The sequence below is a fragment of the Lontra canadensis genome, unplaced genomic scaffold, assembly GCF_010015895.1.
Source record: "Lontra canadensis isolate GAN:19392208 unplaced genomic scaffold, GSC_riverotter_1.0 scaffold27, whole genome shotgun sequence".
In the NCBI taxonomy this organism is placed as follows: Eukaryota; Metazoa; Chordata; class Mammalia; order Carnivora; family Mustelidae; genus Lontra; species Lontra canadensis.
In genome coordinates, this window is record NW_022631021.1 from 15,181,563 (window position 1) to 15,203,477 (window position 21,915).

General features: G+C 37.2%; 1 protein-coding gene across 5 annotated transcripts in view; it reads right to left on the minus strand.

The window, feature by feature from the left end:
* The window catches only part of ZNF451 (zinc finger protein 451), a 139,041-nt gene that overhangs the window by 23,492 nt on the left and 93,634 nt on the right, over positions 1-21,915 (minus strand). For 4 of the 5 annotated variants that reach the window (XM_032864468.1, XM_032864471.1, XM_032864469.1 and 1 more), the window contains 6 exons: positions 12,523-12,676; positions 11,892-12,039; positions 8,420-10,029; positions 3,001-3,144; positions 1,779-1,909; positions 248-434 (listed from right to left, as the gene is read on the minus strand). In XM_032864468.1, coding sequence (XP_032720359.1) covers positions 248-434; positions 1,779-1,909; positions 3,001-3,144; positions 8,420-10,029; positions 11,892-12,039; positions 12,523-12,676 — 2,374 coding nt within the window. Of the gene's footprint in view, positions 1-247; positions 435-1,778; positions 1,910-2,036; positions 2,165-3,000; positions 3,145-8,419; positions 10,030-11,891; positions 12,040-12,522; positions 12,677-21,915 lie in introns of those variants that run through there. The other variant, XR_004383472.1, reaches the window with a different exon arrangement.

The following is a 21,915-nucleotide window of genomic DNA, read 5'->3' on the forward strand; positions in this document are numbered from 1 at the left end:
CCCTCTCTCTACCTGCCTCTCTGCCTACTTGTGATCTCTCTCTCTCTCTGTCAAATAGATAAATAAAATCTTTAAAAAAAAAAAAAAGAATAAGAGAAAAGGAAAAAAATAAGTAAGAGAGAAGTATGAGAGCACGATGCTTTAGTGAGCAGCCAATAGTTCACTAGTGGACAGCAGTTTATTGGTTTCTCTCAGCAGTGAAGTCTCCTCCTCTTGGGCGGTTTGCACTGTGACTGCAGCTGCGTACCTTTGGTGGTATCAGATATGCTATTTAACAAGGCACACATCATATCTCCCTCTAAATGGTGAGGGTTTAGTATATGTGCTGGCCTCTGGGTCTTCTTAAATTGATTCTCTAGCTCCAGAAAACCTTGATCTCCTGAGAGGATGGTGAAAGGGATTTGCTTGGGTAGTTGTTCATCTAGACGGCCAGCCTAAGGTGGAATAAAATACATGTGTTGACAGAAATCAGTACTTGAGGTTTAAATTAAATTACATCTATTTCAGAATGAACACATACCTAAAAAGGTGTATTTACTTATTTTAAGATTTTATTACTTTTTTAAAATCAATCTGTATACCCAGTGTGGGGCTCAAACTAACCCTGAGATCAAGTGTTGCATGCTCCACTGATTGAGCCAGCCAAGCACCCCGACAAAAGGTATATTTAGCTCGTGTTCTAGCTCCCACCAAAGTATAAAGATCTCCCTCATAAATAAATGAAATATGCAATGTTTAATCAAATGTAGCCATCAATATCAATGCCAGATATTTTATGTGCCACCAAGAAAGAAAAAAAAAAAAAAGGCCAAACATAAACCTGGAATGCTATAAGGATTACACACTTAATCTAAGGGTAAATAAGAAATAAATTTTCCATAGAGAAAGGGTAAGCAAGGTAATTTGCATAACTCAATCTCAGCACTGATAAAGGGAAAAGGAAATGTCTTATGGTTTAAAACGTAAGCAGCAGCTAACAAGTTTGCAGAGGGGGCACCTGGCTGCTCAGTCAGTAGAGCATGTGACTTTTGGCTTTGGAGTCATGACTTAGAGCCCCATGTTGGGTATAGAGATTACTTAAATAAATAAAAAACTTAAGGGGTGCCTGAATTGCTCAGTTGGTTAAGGGCCCAACTCTTGGTTTCAGCTCAGGTCATGACCTCAGGGTTGTGAGACAGCTCCACGATGGGCTTGAAGCCTGCTTAAGATTCTCTTTCCCACCCTCTCCACTTGCCCCTCCCCACTCTCTAAACAAACAAAAAAACAAACTTTTAAAAACATACATAAAAATACCAAAAACCAAATTTGCTGAGTAAATTCATGCTATCAGTGTGACACATAAATCCTTAAGCAGATAATTTAATTTAAAATGGGTCTAAGGTTGGTAGCTTCTCTAGGTAACTGGCAGAGAGAGAAGCAAATGCAAACCGCATCTAGGCCAATGGTGATTGTTAAGGTGCCTCCCAATTTCAGAGATGTTAAAATGTGAAAGTATCTTAGCATACATCAAGTATAATGTCATCTCTTGATCATCATTCTATAAATAGTTAAGAGTCTACAATGAGTAGCTGACAGTCTGCTAGGAATTGGGGAAAAGCAATAAATAAGTATAGTATGAGTCCTTCCCCTCACTGTCATAGGTAGAACCTGATGTAGAAGGCTTTATGCAAAAATATAGCACCAAAATATGCTCTATAGCATTATTATGATCCAAGTAGAAAAGATATTCCAAATGGGTCAAAGGTTCACAATAGATTTTGTATAAAACAATCACTCACATGCATACAGATGGCAAAATCAGCAGCATCTTTTCTTTTACTACAACGAGGATGAAGGAAGAAGCATCCAATCCTATTCAGGTAATTATAGATCTTACAGTTGTGTGGAGGCTTCCAATTGGTGTTTCCTCCTATTATTTTTAGAAAAGGTATATATGATAGTCAAACAAACAAACAAAAAGAACAGAATACTAGATACAACTGAAAGCTCAATCATGAAAAAACACACATTAGAAAAAAAATAGAAAAAAAAAACACATTAGAGAAAACTTTTTCTAGAGAGTAGATTCTAGATTAGAATGCAGAACTCAATTCGAGTATGGGTATCACCATTTTGTTGCTTTACAATCTTGGCAAAGTAGGATGACTTCAATCTGCCTATTCATCTGGAAACACATAGGTGTATTAGTGAGAATCAAAAGTAGTGTGGGTGAAAAGTCTCTGAATAATTCTATAAAACCATATTAATGTTTTTTTAACAAATAAGTCAGGGCTACTCAGTGGACAGAAATTATGGGCAATCAGTAAAGCTAAATTTACTAAAAGACTGTACTGGGTAACTTTATCCAGGTCAGTACATTCCTATCTTAAATTCAATCCTCCTCTTTATATGTTGTTCCCTATCAAACATGAAGTTTATTGGATGTTCCCTATACCGACTTCCTGTAAATCAAAGAAGTCTCTCCCCCTGTTTGGTCAATAGTTTGTAAAGAGATATTTAGATGAATGAACAGTAAGGATGAACTGAAGAGGCAGTTATGACATGTTGAAAATCATACTAGTTCTGTAGCCATTGAGCCATGAACCCAATCAAGTTCAAAGGCTAACTCTACTATTTATTAGTTTTATACTTTGGAAAAAAATAAACTTTTCAGCATACTTCCTTATATTTTAAAAGGGAGATAAATATAATAATCAGTAAGCTTGGATTAATACCAAGCATAGTACCTGGCACATTGCCAGTGTTAAATAAAGGCTTTTTCAATATGTATCTATAGAGTCACAAACTTTAGGTCACCAAAGAGAGTTCACAGTGACCACAGAGAAATGTGGAGAGAAAAATATTCTAGCAGAGTAGCTATAATGCAAAGTGACAATATTCTAACTATGTCTGTATGTTTTAATCACGGAGGTTCAAGAGCAGTCCTTTAAATGTGAAACATACTCTAAAGGAAAAAAGAGGAGAGGGTGTCATCTCAAATGTTTTCTTTATCAACCATACCTTGAAAACCCCAAATAAATGTTCCTTGGTTAAGATGCCCTGGTAGATGACCAAAAAAGTTTGACCAGTTATCAAAGTCTACAAAGACTATATGAGTCATGGTTCGCAGATAATCCAAATCTGGAAGCTCAACGACTTCTTCATCTGAGAAGAGAGAAACATTAACCTGAATTTGTTAAGAATTAACTAAAAACATTTTAATTGCTTAAGTCTAAAAGATATTAGAGAGGGGCGCCTGGGTGGCTCAGTGGGTTAAAGCCTCTGCCTTCGGCTCAGGTCATGATCCCAGGGTCCTGGGATCGAGCCTCACATCAGGCTCTCTGCTCAGCCGAGAGCCTGCTTCCCCCTCTCTCTCTGCCTGCCTCTCTGCCTACTTGTGATCTCTGTCTGTCAAATAAACAAATAAAATCTTTAAAAAAAAAAAAAAAGATATTAGAGAATATACAAAAATGTTAATCTTGAACATTATTAATTTCTAAACCTTTTCATGAAGTCCAAACTTGTACATGACATGGTATACTAACACCAGATAAAAAGTATTCTGAACATTTCAAAAATTTTATTATTCTTTCTATATATAAATGCCATTGACCCGAAAGCCTGCCTTTCTTTCTCTGATTTTTTTTTATTTTTTTAAGATTATTTATTTATTTATTTGACAGAGAGAGATCACAAGCAGGCAGAGAGGCAGGCAGAGAGAGAGGAGGAAGCAGGCTCCCTGCTGAGCAGAGAGCCCGATACGGGGCTCGATCCTAGGACCCTGAGATCATGACCTGAGCCGAAGGCAGCGGTTTAACCCACTGAGCCACCCAGGTGCCCCTCTCTGATTTTTTTAAAAAAGACATATTTATTCAGTGTCATGATCAGACTATCACATTTAGCAATTAACAGCATAGGTATGAAAAAAAAATCCGTATTAAAATAGTTTGTTGGAATGCTTTACCCTTTCCATAGAACAAAAACTAAAATAACCTGTTATACAATCAGTCACAAATACAGTCCTCAAGTTTTTTGCCCATACACATGAGAATTGTCTAGAACATGTCCTCTTGGGGTGCTTGGGTGGCTCAGTCGTTAAGTGTCTGTCTTGGGTTCAGATCATGATCCCAGGGTCCTGGGATCAAGCCCTGCATCGGGCTCCCTGCTCAGCAGGAAGCCTTTTTCTGCCTCTCCCACTCCCCCTGCTTGTGTTTCTTCTCTGTGTCTCTATCAAATAAATAAAATCTTTTGAAAATAAAAATAATGTACTGGAGAGGCACCTGGGTTGCTCAGTCGGTTAAGCATCTCCCTTCGGCTCAGGTCACAATCCAAGAGTCCTGGGACAGAGTCCTGAAAGAGGCTCCATGCTCAGCAGGGAGCCTGCTTTTAACTCTGCCTGCTGCTCCCCCTGCTTGTGCTTGCTCTGTCTCTCTCTCTCTGATAACTAACTAAGCAAATAAATAAATAAATAAATAAATAAATAAAATCAATCTTAAAAAAATAATGTATTGGAAGAACTAAAAGACAAAATTTTGAGATTAAATAACCAAAAACTTATACCATCCATCAAAATAAAATTTCAAGGTTATCTGAAGAATGTCTCGTCTCCTGCTGCCCCGGCCATAAGTCTGTTCTCTTCCCAATCTAGACTGATTTATTAGTAACCTGTTAAATGAAATAACCAACAACCCTGCTACCATAAAGTGGTGCATAAGAGGTCCTGGTAGCATACCAGCACTTCCCACCATAAACAGATCTTTTTCTTGGTTCTCTTGCGTTCTTTCCTCTTCTACCATTTTCTAACTCTTGTTCTCCATCCCTTTCACTTCCTTCATACTTTTCTATTTTATAAGGCCTTAAAGTTTCAACTGGTTAGCAATGCAAATCTTAATATTTTAAATTATTTTTTAAAAGGACTAGGTTTTACTCTGCATTAACAGAGACTCCCTCAAATATACTACTGTTATCCCCTCCCATTTCTAAGCAGCCCATTTTCTTTTATGTTTTCTTAATATTCTTAGTAATTGTAGGGGCCCCTGGCTAGCTCAGTTGGTGGAGCATGTGACTCTTAATCTCAGGGTTATGAATTTGAGCCCCTCGTTGGGTGAAGAAATTATTTAACAAATTTTTTTTTAAAAATTCTTAGTAACTGTAGATTTAGATACTACAATCATTACCAAACACAGATCAACATAATTTCCCAAAAAGTAATTGCAAAAACAAAAGCACAAGAGAACATAAAAACAGTGTAACCACTGCTTTATTGTCTGAAGTAGAGCTGAATGGGTCAGTAGCAGCTCATATAATCATTTCTTACATAAAGTATGCCACGACTAAAGATGATACTGAGATCTACACATGCTATAGAGCAAGGCTATATAAACTCAGTAGTTCATAAAAACAGTTAATAAAAAAATTTTAGGGGTGCCTGGGTGGTACAGCTTAAGTATTCGACTGTTGGTTTTGGCTAAGGTCGTGATCTCAGGGTTGTGAGATCAAGCCCCAAGTCGGGCTCTGTGCTGAGCATGGAGTTTACTTAACTTTCTCTTTCTCCCTCTCTCTCTGCCCCTCCCACTCATGCGTGCTCTTGTTCTCTAAAATAAATAAATCTTAAAAAAATATATTTTGGCTAAAATTTTCATATATCACCACTTTCCCTGCTATATATTATATAATTTACAAGGACCTAATATTTGTTTAAAAGAATATACACTTAAAATTATACTTCTAAACAAAATTAAAACATTATACTCTTCTGGACTTACTTAGTCTTATCACCTGGTGCAAGAAGTAAAGTCTAGAGTAAGTAAAAAGGAATCTATACCCCAATTTTCTCCCTGGTTTCTTGCTACCATTTGTAACTCTTCTTCTTTTTAAAAATATTTTATTTGTTTATTTGAGAGAGAGAGAGAGAGAGAGAGAGTACACAAGCAGGGGAAGCAGCAGGCAGAGGGAGAGGGAAGGCAGACTCTTCTGAGCAGGGAGCCCAGACGCAAGGCTTGATCCTAGGACCCTGGGACCAAGGCCTAACCCACCGAGCCACCCAGACACCCCTGTAACTCTACTTCTAATTGCCATTTAACTCTAAGTAATAGTTTTGCTTCCAAGAAAATCCTAAAAAAAATATACAAATTCTGAAGTGATCTTTAAGATTTCTCATAGAATAAGGCCAAAATATGAGGATGTGGAGGAAAAGGAATTCTTATACACTGTGGGTAGAAATGCAAACTGGTACAGCCACTGTGAAAAACACTAAGGAGATTCCTTGAAAAATTAAAAACAGAGTTACCATATAATCCAGTAATTCTACTCCTCGGTAGTTACCCAAAGAATACAAAAACATAAATTCAAAAAGATATACACATCCCTTTGTTAAATGCAGCATTATTTAAATAGACAAATTATGGACAGAACCCAAGTGTCCACTGATAAAATGGACAAAGAAGATATGGTATGTATGTGCATTATATGTATGTGTGTGTGTGTGTGTGTGTGTGTGTAAACAGAGTATTACTCAGCCATAAAAAGTAATGAAATCTTGCCACTATCAACAACATGGATGGATCTAGAGGGTATAATGTTAGAAAAACAAATACCATAGGATTCAGTCATGTGGAATTTAAGATATAAAGGAAAAATAGGACAAACAAAAAACCAGATTCTTGGGGCGCCTGGGTGGCTCAGTCGTTAAGTGTCTGCCTCTGGCTCAGGTCATGATCCCAGAGTCCTTGGACCGAGCCCTCATCGGACTTCCTGCTCCGCAGGAAACCTGCTTCTCTCTCTCCCACTCCCTCTGCTTATGTTCCCTTTCTTACTGTGTCTCTCTCTGTCAAATAAATAAATAAAATCTTAAACAAAACAAAACAAAACAACAGATTCTTAAATATAGAGAACTGGTGGTTACCAGGGGGATATACACTTAAAATTATACTTCTAAACGAAATTGGTAGATGGGATGGATGAAATAGGTGAAGGGCTTAAGAGTACACTTTATTGGGGTGCTCAGTGGGTTAAGACTCTCCTTTCAGTTCAGGTCATGATCTCAGGGTCCTGGGATCAAGTCCTACACTGGGCTCCCTGCTCAGCAAAGAGCCTGCTTCCTCCCTTTCTCTGCCTGCCTCTCTGCCTACTTGTGATCTCTGCCTGTCAAATAAATAAAATCTTAAAAAAAAAAAAAAAAAGAGTACACTTTATAATAGTAAGCACTGACTATTACATAGAATTGGTGAATCATTAATACTGTACACCTGAAACTAATATGTTAACTACAGTGAAATAAACATTTTTTAAAATAAAATAAAAAAAGAATTAGCCAACAACAAATGAATAAAGTCAAAATAGGAACAAAAATAATTCACTTGATTTATCTTTTTTTTTTTTTTAAAAGATTTTATTTATTTATTTGACAGAGAGAGACAGAGATCACAAGTATCAGAGAGGCAGAGAGAGGGAGGGGGAAGCAGGCTCCCCGCCGAGCAGAGAGCCCAATGTGGGGCTCGATCCCAGGACTCTGGGATCATGACCAGAGCCGAAGGCAGACACTTAACCGACTAAGCCACCCAGGAGCCCCTTAATTTATCTTTTTAATGAACCTAAATCTGAATGATAAGAAGAAACTAAATGTTCAGGATAACTTTCAAATCTTTCAGAAAGACTATCAATTTCCTTCATCTCTCAAAATTCCCATGCATTTTGTGAAAGAAAATGTTATCTGAACACATATTGTTTAAATCTAATAAATACTCGGGGCACCTAGGTGGCTCAGTCAGTTAAGTGTCTGCCTTTGGGCTCAGGTCATGATCCCAGGGTCCTGGGATCAAGCCCTCCATCTGGCTCCCTGCTTTGTGGGAAGACTGCTTTTCTCTCTCTCCCACTCTCCCTGCTTGTGGTCCCTCTCCCACTCTCTCTCTGTCAAATAAATATAATTTTACAAAAAATAAATTTAAAAAAAAGCTAATATATACTCTTTGTCCCCTTAAGTTTAGTTGAATATTTATTTATTTTTAATATTTATTTATTTATTTATTTTAAAAAGATTTTATTTATTTATTTGACAGAGAGAGACACAGAGAGAGAGGGAACACAAGCAGGGGGAGTGGGAGACAGAGAGGGAGAAGCAGGCTCCCCGCTGAGCAGAGAGCCCAACGCGGGGCTCGATCCCAGGACCCTGGCATCATGACCTGAGCCAAAGGCAGACGCTTAACCGACTGAGCCACTCAGGCGCCCCTAGTTGAATATTTAAATAAGAATATTTATTAATGCTTACGAATCACATCCATAAAAAGTGTACACACCACAGTAATTAACTGATCATCCTACCACGTTTCTTACTTCAAAACTGAATCATTATTAGCTTTCACAAAAATGATGGCTATAGTACATGTATGTTTCTCTACCAGCATGTGAAATTTGCATAGACATTAGAGTTATAAAGCCATACCTATATTCTGACAGCTTAGGTCATTCTCAGCTCCTTTCTCCATGTCTGAGTTTTTTGGATAGCTTACTGTCTGTTTCAGTTTTCTCTCTGTACGTGAGGTACTGGCAGCAAACTTGTACAGGCTTGTTTTCTCAGATCCAAAGTGAGCCACACTGGGTTTCCGTAAAAAGCAGTGTTTTCTATGGAAGTGCTGCTGAGCACTCTCAGGATCATGAAATGCTTTAGTGCAGGTGCCACACTTGATCACATACTGCTGTTCCTCTTCCTCTTCACTGTTTTCTTCTCTGTGCACTTGATGGATATGAGTATTAATATCAGCTACGCTCTGTGCTGTTGCTGAACACAAGCTGCAGCGAAACCACAGTTTACCTTTATCCATCATGGTTTGGAGACATCTACTATAATCCTCCTTTCTGTTGACTTTACAGATGTAACTCTCACGGCAACCACAGGTTAACAAGTTACTGGTCTCTATTACTGGAAAATCATTCTCCGTTTTAATCGAAGTTTCAGCTTTTTCAGGCAGAAACACATAATCTATGCTGTGGTGCTCCTTATAATGACTTAAAAATGCTTCTTCCACATTAAAGATAAGATCACAAAGCCCACAAAAGTACTTAACCTTTATTTCATTGTTATGTTCATCTTGGCAATGGCGGTATAGTGTTTCTACCTTGTGAAAAGTCTTTTTGCAATGGGCACAGCTATATCTATGAAACTGGTGACTTGCTAAAGACATGCAATGCTGTTTTACACATTCTTGGGAATCAAACATATCTTCACAAATTCGGCATTGCCATTTACCCCTTGGAGGACTGTTTGCTGGAGAATGATCAATAATAGTAATAGTTGAAGAAGGATTCTTAGCAGTCACATTACTCACCATTGTTGCAGAAGATGATGGCAAAGTTTCACCTTCTACTTCCTCGGTCTCGTAAAAATATCTGTGTCCATTATGAAATTCAGTCACATGTGCCATGATAGTCTCTTTTCTTGTTAACTCCTTTTTGCATGTCCGACACCAGAAAAGAAAGTTATTTAAATGTGCCCCACCATGAATCCGGCTCATATGTAAACGGATGACCCCTGAATCTTCACACACCTTTCCACAGACCACGCACTTATAACACATTGTGTTTGCTGAGAAAACATGCTTTTCCACTGCATCTTCACTTGGGAATTGTTGATGACATTCACAAAACCAAGTTTTTACAACTGACTTTTCTTTCTGAACACAAACCATACCTTCATGGCTTCTACCTTCTAAATTCATCTTCTTTTTTGGAACAGTGGTACAATCTTGTGAGCTTGATTCTTGAATAGACATAGTTCTTTTAAGTGATGAAAATTTTGAATGATCTAGCAATAGATGCAAGTCAGAAGAAGGTTTGTTCCCTTCACTGCTGTGGCAATAAAGTAAGACTGATTCTTCCATTGAGGTAATGACTCGGACTTTGTGCCCTGAATTCTGCTTGTGATTTTGGGTACTGGTTTCATCCATAAAGACTTGGTTGCAATTTGGACAATAACCTCGTAATAGGAATTTTTCTGCAACTTGGGCAATGCTCTTCTCAGCTACAGCTACAGGACCAGCATTTCTACAACGAACTCTAAATCAGATAAAAAAAAAAAACAACACACTCTTTCGTAAGTACTTCTAAATACAGTAACTCTGCTTTTTACAGGAATTATAAACAATGTATACATAAAACACTAGAAGATATTTTTCAATAAAAATGCAGGTAATAGGGGCGCCTGGGTGGCTCAGTGGGTTAAAGCCTCTGCCTTCAGCTCAGGTCATGATCCCAGGGGCCTGGGATTGAGCCCCGAGTAGGGCTCTCTGCTCAGTGGGGAGCCTGCTTCTTCTTCTCTCTCTCTCTGCCTGTTTCTCTGCCTACTTGTGATCTGTCAAATAAATACATAAAATCTTAAAAAAAAAAAAAAAGAAGAAGAAAGGTATGTCTTTAAAAAAAATGCGGATAATAGAATAATTTCATCTCAAAATACTTGAGTATTACCTGTGTTTTGTCTGTTTCTAATCCACATACAGAATAGTAAAACTAAAATCAAAAGATTAAAAAAATTCACACAAATATTTGGAAAATGAATCTCTAACTCTTTTTAGACGTTAAGCAACAAATTTCTAATAAACCTATGGGTCGAAATTAAAAGGTAAAATTTTTTAAATGAATGAAAATGAAAACAACTTATCAAAATCTGAGGGTAAAGCAATGCTTAGAGGCAAATTTATAACTTTAAATGTTTATATAGAAAAAGAAGGGGGTGCCTGGGTAGCCCAGTGGGTTAAGCCTCTGCCTTCGACTTGGGTTGTGATCTCAGAGTTCTGGGATCGAGTCCTGCATCAGGCATCTGGAATCAAGTCCTGCATCTCTCTGCCTACTTGTGATCTCTGTATGTCAAGGGAATAAATAAAATCTTTTAAAAAAATGGTATAACAGGAAAAACAGAGACCTAAAAGACATAGCACCTAAACAGAAAATATGTACAGATTTTGTTTGGATCACGATTCCAACAAATCAAATGTAAAATGTAAAACTTCATGAGATAATAAGGGCAATTTGATAACTGACTAGTTTTTGATGCCATTAAAAATACCAGTTTTTTAAGGTGTGGTAACAGTATTATAGGATTAAAAAAAAAAAAGAGTCCCTACCATTTATAGTTACATATTGAAGTATTAACAGATATAATAACATGATTTACTATGAAATAATAATTTGCAGGGGGTGACAATATAAAGGAAAAACAACTATCATGTGTTGATTATTACTAAAGCTAGTTTTGAAAGGTCCACTGGGGATTATACATTGCTTGATAATTTCCATTGTAAAGCCAATGATTATTTGGTAAATTTGGCCTTTCAAAGAAACTTAATCTTTCATATGTATATGATACTTTCCATTCTGGCTGACTTAAAGCCAAGGTTCTATTTTAACCCACTCCTCCCCCAGTACACATACTACTCACGCAGCACACAGAAGAAAATACACATAGAACCGTTAATTCTTTTACATTCAGAGCAATATCAACATATTCATTTTCTCCACACCTTTAACTTCTCTCATTATGCTAAATTTGATTAATTTCCAGACTAATGTACATTCTCGTTTTTATTTATTTATTTATTTATTTATTTATTATTTTTAAGATTTTATTTATTCATTTGACAGACAGAGATCACAAGTAGGCAGAGAGGCAGGCAAATAGAGAAGGGGAAGCAGGCTCCCCGCTGAGCAGAGAGTACGATGCTATGCGGGGCTTGATCCCAGGACTCCGGGATCATGACCTGAGCCGAAGGCAGAGGCTTTAACCACTGAGCCACCCAGGCGCCCCTACATTCTCGTTTTTAAAAAGCAAAGAAACATGGAATAGAAAAATATCTGTTGAATCTTCCCTCTGGTAAAGATTATTGGGCAGGATTCCCTTACAGCCAGACTAATCCTATACAAACCTGAAATGGGCAGTGAGCTCCATGTGGGAACGTAGTGTCTGGTGGCAGGCCACACACTTAACTTGAAATGGGACATCTTTGCATAGAGAGATCAGAAGTTTCTTTGCAAAAGATGGAAATAATATTGGATGTGCTATTCCCTCGTCATCTGAAAGACAAAATAAACTATAACTTGCAAAGATTTTAGTAGACAGCAACCCAACCTTCCTCCCCTCTGCTTTTCTCAACATTGGCTGGCATTAGTAAAAGACTGTTATTTATATGATAAAAATCCAAGGGAAGGAATTTTCTAGCCACAAGTACAAAAGATGCTGAACTCATACTCAAAATCTGAGTCTTAAATGCAGAGTAACACCCAACTTCCCAGATATTATGGATATATAAAAACATCATCCTAAGTAAGTATTTTCTTCCCAAGTTTTTCTTCATTCCTCAAGGTAAGTAAATCTTACTATTAGGTGCAGACCAATACTGAGAATTTGTCTTGAAAAATAAAAATTAAGACCGCCTTTCACTTTCATGTTTTCAATCTAATGTGAGGTTAAGTTTTCTCAAGAATTATCTGAGAAGTATGGTAAATCAGCAAAGATTGAAGTAGTTCAATAATTTTCAGAAGAGAGTATTAACATACCACCCAGTTTAAAATTCTGACGGAAATGATTCTTTCCAGACATATGCTTCAAACACCCATCCTTGCTGCTAAAAAGAAGGAAGCAATTTGGACACGCAAAACACTGAATAATCTGAGGAAGAAGGCTGTTTTTATGTTCATCATCTGCAGCTTCCTAAAATACAAGGCAAAGCTGTATTATAGACAACTAAAACCAATATTCAATTTTTTAAAATCAACTTTTAAAATTTCTTATTTCTTGGAATATTCTGTATCAGGTTTTAACATAAAAACTTTTCTTCCCTGAGTGTAAACTATGGAATTTTTATCATACATGAGGTTCCATATGTGAATTAAAATTTTTTTTCTTAAAAACAAATCTTGACCATCTTTGTGACAATAAATATACATTTACTTTCTATATGTTTTTCCTTTTTTAATATATACATCTATATTATGTTAATGGATAAATGTTTTCTTTTTCTTTCTTTTTTAAAAAAAATATTTTATTTATTTATTTGACAGAGAGAGAGAGATCACAAGTAGGCAGAGAGGCAGGCAGAGAGAGGGGTGGGGAAGCATGCTCCTTGCCCATCAGAGAAGCCCAATGCGGGGCTCAACCCCAGGACCCTGAGCCGAAGGCAGAGGCTTAACCCACTGAGCCACCCAGGCACCCCGATAAATGTTTTCATATCACATACACTTCTTCCATTTTGCTTTATTCTCTCTACTCTGCAGTATAACCTATGTTTATATATTCTTCCATAAATGTCTCCATGCTTAATAATTTACAAAAATATATAGAAATAAACATATAGGGTCTGACATTGTTTTACCACATGTGGTCATCTTATAGACTCTTCTTCCTCTTAGTTTCTCTTATTCCACAATACCTAAGGGAAATCCCTAAAAATCAACTGGCATATCTCTAATTCATTCTTCTCAATGGTTGCAAACTACTTCAGTTACTAAGACTTAGTCAACTATTCATTTCCAGGCCTTTCTCTCCTTGCTACTATAAACAATGGTATTGTAACCATCCTTAAATACATATCCTTATTTATAGGTGTATTTTTCTCATTATTCAGAGTGGCCCTATTGGGTTAAAAGGTTTAGTACTTGAATATTAAAGGACACCATAGGATTGTTTTTCAAAAAGGCTCTATCAATTTACATATTCCCTAGTGATGTGTGTGAGCCTGGCACAATAGCTACTATAGATAGTTTTTTTTCATTTTTGCAGTCTGACAGATATTGTGATACTCATTGTTACTTTAACTTTTATTTCCTACTAGTGAGTTTGAGTACTTAATTCATACAATTCTGTGGATATTCCATATTTTGTGGATTGCTTCTTCATAACCTTTTGCCTGATGTTTCAATCGTTTTTATTTTCTCCTCTTCTGGTTGACCTGTATCTTTTCTTCATTAACAAAAGTAACTGTGCCATGCACCATTTTGCAAATATTTTTCAAACATCTATTACTTCTGTATGTGGTCATTTAAAAATTTTGATGTAGTCAATACTCGAGCCTCACATTGGGGGTAAAGTTTACTGAAAAAAATTTTTAAAAAATATTTTTAGTTTTGAAATAGAGGAACCTCTTAACTAAGTTTGGATACTTTTCTACACACTAGGCTCGAATTCATACCCCAAGATTAAGAGTCATGTGCCCCAAGACTGAAAGTATTTTAAAATATATATTTATATGTATACATATATATGTATATATGTGTGTGCTTGTATATAAATATAATTTAACATCTTGTTAATGGTCTTTAGAATAATAGCCTTAAAAGTTGTATTGTGTCTTCTTAAACTCACTATCATTAACATTAGGGATACAGAAATAGTATATATGGGATGCCTGGGTGGCTCAGTGGGTTAAGCGTCTCCCTTCAGCTCAGGTCATGATCACAGGGTCCTGGGATGGAGTCCTGCATTGGGGTCCTTGCTCAGTAGGGAGCCTGCTTCCCCCTCTGCCTGCTGCTCCCCCTGTTTGTGCTCTCTCTGACAAATAAATCTTGAAAAAAAAAATGAGTAAGAATTTTACATATATATTGAGTGCATGTGAAGCACCACATTAGGGTTCAAAATCTAATAATCCCATGAAGTATTATTTTCATTATTTACAAATGAGAAAACTAAAATTTAGTTTCCCTCCAATCAAGTAAGATAAAACTACCATTCAGACACAGCCTTATATGTTGGTTATAAATTCTTTGCTCTTTCCACTACTCCCTACACCATGCAGAAGATAACATTCAAGAAGATACTTTGCATTCCAATGAGAAGGTAAATGAGAGCACTAAAGGGATTTCCTAAACACAAATTTATACAATGTCCCTTACTTGAAGAACGTCAACAAAATAATTTTTAGTTCAATTATGAGTCATAAATGGATTCAATATAAAGCTTGTTTAAAGTGTTTGCTCAATAGAACAAGAACGTGATTCTACATAAAATTTAAATGAAATATACCTATTGTGAAAGGAGAGCATATTTCCTTGTACAAACTAGGGGAAGGAGTGGGAAGCAGAATGTCTCATAAGTTAAAGTACTCAATTCCTTTCTGCCATTATATTTCTGATTACATTAAAATAAAATACACTATATACATTTGTATACATAAAATAAGTTAAACCACAATAAGATATTATTTCATATCCACTAGGATGGCTGTTTTAAAAGTCACATAATAAGTGTTGTTAAGATGTGGAGAAATTAGAACCTGTTGGGTTGGTGGCTTCGGGAATGGAGGAGGAACAACAGAAATGACCGCTGAGGCCACCATCTTCCAGGCCCCTCCACCCCCCTTCCTTAACCCTTGACTCTCCCGCCAAAAGGATGTATGCCCAGGTCACATCTCCATAGGTAACCCGATACCTATGCAGGAAACAGAAGTATCAGGACCACCCCCCCTCCCATACCCTCCGATCACCAAATATCTTACCATGTATGGCTGTGAACCCATGCCCTGCCTTAGCCTGATAAAAGACCCCGCGGACTCTCTCCCAGCGCGACTTCCCCGACTCGGGAGGGGAGTTGTGGACCCTCCCCTCTCCGGAGTCGTGGAACCTCGCCTGAGAGTGCCCACCTCCACCTGGCGCCACTTTCCTGGATCCCCGTCTCTTGGGCCCTGAAACTTCGCCAGAGAGTGCCTTTAATAAATCTTGCCTTGCGCCTATCTTGCCTGGTGTTGTGTTTACCTCTCCTGCAAAACTTTACAGAACCCACATATATTGCTGGTAAGAAAATAAAATGGTAGTGTGTTGGATAACAATTTGGCAGTTCTTCAAACAAATATAATTACCATATGACCCCAAAACCTAAGTATTGAAGGCATATGTCCACATGAAGGCCTGTGCATTTATTTTTAGCAGCATTATTCTTTTTTTTAAACCTTTTTTTTTAAACTTTTTTTTAAGATTCATTTATTTGACAGAGAGAGATCACAAGTAGGTAGAGAGGCAGTCAGAGAGAGAAAGACAGAAGCAGGCTCCCCACTGAGCAGAGAGTCTGACACTCAGCTGGTCCCAGAACCCTGAGACTATGACCTGAGCCGAAGGCAGAGGTTCAACCCACTGGGCCACCCAGGCACCCCTAGCATTATTCACAATAGCCCAAAAGTAGAAATAACCCAAGTAGCCACCAACTGATGAATTGATAAACAAAAAGTGGCATATTTCTGAACAATGGAGGATTACTTGGAAATAAAAAGGAATGAAGTACTGAGGTATGCTACAACACAGATGAAACTTGGGGCACCTGGGTGGCTCGGTTAAGCATCTGCCTTTGGCTCAGATCATGATCCCAGGGTCCTGGGAAAAGAGCCCGCATTGCGCTCCCTGTTTGGTAGGGAGTCTGCTTCTCTCTCTGCGCCTCCCCCTGCTTGTGCTCTTATTCTCCCTCTCCCTCCCTCAAATGAATAAATATATTTAAAAAAATGGAAAGGGCAAGTGGGTGGCTCAGTCTTCGGTTCAAGTCATGATCCGGGGGTCCTGGGATCGAGTCCTGCATCTGGCTCCCTGCTCAACAGGGAGACTGTTTCTCCCTCCCCTTCCTCACTGTCTCTCTCTGTCAATTAAATAAGTAAAATCTTAAAAAAAAAAAAAAAAAGATGAACCTTGACAAAATTATGGCAAATGAAAGAATCTTCTCACAAAAGGCCACATATTCTAGAATTCCATTTATATGAAATACCCAGAAAAGGCAAAACTATAGAGACAGATTGCCTAGGGTAGGGAGGAGAGGCTAACAAAAGGGAAAAAATCACTTTCAATGATAGAATGGCCTAGGAACAGAATGAGAGGTTATACCTATTGACCCACAAGTGACACTGGGGCACACTGGAGCTTACAATATGAACTCCACCACCTCCACACCTCCACCACCACCAAAAAGGGAGGAAAGCAGGAAGCTATGTAGTGGTATACCCATTAAATGGCTTTAATATCAAAATCAAATAGACGCTTGTTACGCAAAGCACGACTTAAGAACCAGCAGCACGGGCATCAACTGTAAGCTTGTTAGGTATCTTGAATCTAAAGTCCCCTCTCAGATCTAGTGCAAGAATTTATATTTTAACAAGATACCAAAGCGATTTGTGTGTAAAGCTTAAGCAGCACTGATTGAGACAGAAAACTAAAGATGAAAGGGAACGTGGAGGGTAGCAAGGCAAAAATGCAAACTGTGATTATTTCCGGCTCTTTCACTGAAGGATGCCAGCCTTACAAAATGGAATTCATAGGTATACAATCGTCTAGTGACCTCTTCTGGCTGATTTAAGGTAGGCAATTATAATCTAATGCATACCAGTTTCCTTTAGAGTTCCTGTGATGGACTCTCCAAAGAATAAATAAGGAGAATTTAATAAGAGCTATGTTAGGTCCTAAGTGCTTTATATAGTGGTATACTTTCTCTCATCAATCTTGCATGTAACTATGATTCCATTTTAGAGACGAAGACATGCAGATGTTGAGTAACTTCTTGAGTACATACAGCTAAGAAAAGTGACAGTAGAAACCAAAGCTTTTGTTCTATTTTACCATCAACCTTCCCAGAAAGCTAAACATCATAAATTTACTTCCTGGAGACAAGGTAAAACAGCACGAAATGAATGACTCCCAGAAAAAAAAGAAACAAAATGAAATTTGGAAAAACACAAATGGAAGAATTAATTTAAAGGTTAAAATACCTATTCAGATTTACTAAAGATAAAAAGCTAAATATACTCATTAAAATGAACAAAACACTAATGACCTGGAAAAGGAAAACACACCCTGAAGACTCTTGTTTTGAAAAAGGTAGAGTATTAGTGACCACCTGAAAACACCAAAAAAGATTATCTTTTTCTTCTTTTCTCTTCTCAAACCTTTGTCACAACAATAGAAACCCCTATCATTTCTTCTGGCTTTACTTTAACGTCTTTATTCTAAATGCCAATACCTAGGCAAAGCCTTTTTTTCATCTCAAAGTTAAATTACTACAAAAGTCACCTAAACTGGTCACCTTTCTACACCTATGAATCCACCCTGAACACTGCTACCATTCTAATACCACTCCATCTCTTTGGTATCCCTAAAAAAGGGAACTAATTGATTTTAGAATTAAGAATCTTTCTAGCTCTAAAGGTATAAAGCATTATTTTCATCATATCACTGTCCTACAGCAGTAACCTCTTGCCGATATCAAGGTTACCACTTGTGTTGGGAGTCCCCAAGACCATCCCCAGGTTTGATGGCTTGCTAGGGTTCACAACACTCAGCACATAGCTGTACTCACAGCTGTGATTTATTATAGGTTTTTAGCTAACAAGATATTTAAACTGGTATTTTTTTTTTAAGATTTTATTTATTTATTTGACAGAGAGAGATACAGCAAGATAGGAACATGAGCAGAGGAACTGGGGGAGGGAAAGCAGGCTTCCCACCAAGCAGGGAGCCTGATGCGAGGCTCAATCCTAGGACCCTGGGATCATGACCTGAGCTGAAGGCAGACGCTTAACAACTCAGCCACCCAGGCACCCCAAAACTGGTTTTGTGTTTAGTAACAGAAAAATTGAAACAATTAATACATCTAATAGGAAACTAAATGAACTATAATATTGTCAAACAGTAGAATGTTATTGATTTAAAATGTATGCACTGATTCAACAAATATTTAAGCATTCATATTCACAACACACTGCCTTTTTTTTTTTTTAAGATTTTATTTATTTATTTGTCAGAGACAGAGGGAGAGAGAGTGAGCAAGCACAGGCAGACAGAGAGGCAGGCAGAGGCAGAGGGAGAAGCAGGCTCCCCGCCGAGCAAGGAGCCCGATGTGGGACTCGATCCCAGGATACTGGGATCATGACCTGAGCCTAAGGCAGCCGCTTAACCAACTGAGCCACCCAGGTGTCCCAACACACTGCTTTTCTTATGTAAAAATTCAGACACTTTATCTTATATAAAAATATTTATAAATGTTTTTGGTGTAGTTGTAAATCATACTGTTTTCCTAAGTTTACTTTCTGCTGCTTCATTATTAGTGTATAGAAATGCAACAGACTTCTATACATTGATTTTGTATCTTGCTACTTTACTGAATTCATTTATCAGTTCTAGCAGCTTTTGGTAGTCTTTAGGGTTTTCTGTATTCAAGTGTCATGTGATCTGCAAATCGTGAAAAGTTTTATTTCTTCCTTACCAATTTGGATCCTTTTTATTTATTTTTTGTTGTTGTTGACTAATTGCTGTGGCTAGGACTTCCGGTATTATGAAGAATAAAAGTGGTCAGAGTGGACATTCTTGTCTTGCTCCTGACCTTAGAGAAAAAGCTCTCAGTTTTTCACTACTGAATATGATGTTAGCTGTGGGTTTCTCATATATGACCTTTATATGACCTTTATTATGTTGAAGTTAAGCTCCATCTAGACCTACACAGTTAAGGATTTTTATCATGAATGGATGTTGTACTGTCAAGTGCTTTTTCTGCAACTACAGAAATGATCATGTTTTTTTATACCTTCTCTTACTGATATGTTGATTGTTTTGAAAATACTGAACCAACTGCACCAAAAACAATAAATACCTAGGAATAAACGTAACCAAAAAGGTGAAAGACCTGTACTCTGAAAACTATAAAACACTGATGAAAGAAATTCAAGATGATATAAAGAAATGAAGACATTACTATATGCTCATGGATTGGAAGAACAAAAATTGTTAAAATTTTCTGTACTATCCAAAGTATTCTACAATTTTAATGCAATTCCTACCAAAATAACAACAGCATTTTTCACAGAACTAGAAAAAAAAACAATCTTAATAATTTGTATGGAACCATAAATGACTCTGAATAGTCAAAGCACTCTTGAAAAAGAAAAGCAAAATTGGAGGTATCACAATTCCAGACTTCCAGTTATATTACAAAGGTACAGTAATCAAAACAGTGTGGTACTGGCATTAAATCAGACACATCGATCAATGGAACAGAATAGAAAATCCAAAAATAAACCCACAATTATATGGCCTTCAACAAAGGAGAAATGAATTTCCAGTGGGAAAAAGACAGTTTCTTCAACAAATGGTGTTGGGAAAACTGGATGGCTACCTGCAAAAAGAACGAAACTGGACCACTTTCTTTCACCATACATACAAATAAAATCAATATGGATTAAAGACCTAAATGTGAGGGTGGCTCAGTGGGTTAAAGCCTCTGCCTTCGGCTCAGGTCATAACCCCAGTGTCCTGGGATTGAGCCCCACATCGGGCTCTCTGCTTGGCGGGGAGCCTGCTTCCCCCTCTCTCTCCCTGCCTCTCTGCCTACTTTTGATCTCCATCTGTCAAATAAACAGATAAAATCTTAAAAAAAAAAAAAAGAAAGAAAAGAAAAGAAAAAAGAAAGACCTAAATGTGAGACCTGAAACCATAAAAAGCCTTGAAGAGAGCACAGGCAGTAATCTGACATCGGCCATAGCAACATTTTTCTAGATGTATCTCCTAAGGCAAGGGAAATAAAAACAGAAATAAACTAGTGGGACTTCATCAAAATAAAGTTTCTGCACAGCGAAAGAAATAATCAACAAAATTAAAAGGCAACCTACTAAATGGGAAAAGACATTTGCAAAGGACATATCTGATAAAGGGTTAGTATCCAAAAATATATAAAGAACGTATACAACTCAATGGCCAAAAAACCAATCATCCAATTAAAAAGTGGGCAGAAAACATAAATAGACATTTCTCCAAAGAAGACATCCAGATGGTCAACAAGTGCATGAAAAGATGCTCAACATCACTCATCATCAGGGAAATGCAAATCAAAACTACAATGAGAGATCACCTTACATCTGCCAGAATGGCTAAAATCAAAAACAAAAGAAAGAAGCAGCATTGGAGAGGATGTGGAAAAAAAGGAACACTTGAGCACTATTCGTAGATAAGCAAACTGGTGCAGCCACTGTGGAGAACAGCATCGAGGTTCCTCAAAAAGTTAAAAATAGAACTACTCTAAGACCCAGTAACTGCACTACTGGCTATTTACCTAAAGAACAAAAACACTGATTCAAAAGAGATACTGAACACCTATATTTATAGTAGCACTATTGTAAGAGCCCAATAAGAGCCCTGATTGATGAATAAAGAAGATGTGGAATATAATGGAATATTACTTGGCCTTCAGAAGGGATGAAATCTTGCCATTTGTAACAACATGGATGGAGCTAGAGAGTATACTGCTAAGCAAAATAGTCAAAGAAAGACAAATACCATATGATTTCACTCATATGTGGAATTTAAGAAAAAAACAAATGAGCAAAGGGAAAAAGAGTGTGAAACCAAGAGAGAACAAACTGTTGGTTACCAGAGGGGAGGTGGGTCTGGAGACGGGTGAAATAGGTGATGAGGATTAAAGAGTGGACGTGTCATGATAGCACCGAGTAATTAAAATAAAAACTTAAAAAATTTTTTTCCACAGTGAACATATTAACAATTAACATTTTGTAATGTTAATAAGTCATTAAAGATATTTCAAATATGGTAAACAGTTATTACAGAACCGTATATTACACAGATTTGCATATGCCATGAATCAACTTGTATCCCTTGAGATTTAATACTTAATGAAAGTTACATAAAAGAGCCTTTTTTAAAATACTAGAGTTCTTAATACTACCATTTATAAAAGAATTATTACTTACTACATGGCTCCAACATTTCAACAGGCAGTGAAAGGCAGAGGACTTAATATCAAGGTTCTAGTTCTCATTATGAGCATCTTGAACAAGGTTAATTCCACAGAGCAACTCCATCAAGGGAAGGGTTTCTATGATGATCTTTAGGACTGCTGGTATTCACTAATCAAGTTTACCTGTCCACAAACATTTAATGTTCTAAATCATTTTATTCTCCTTAAACAATCATAATTTT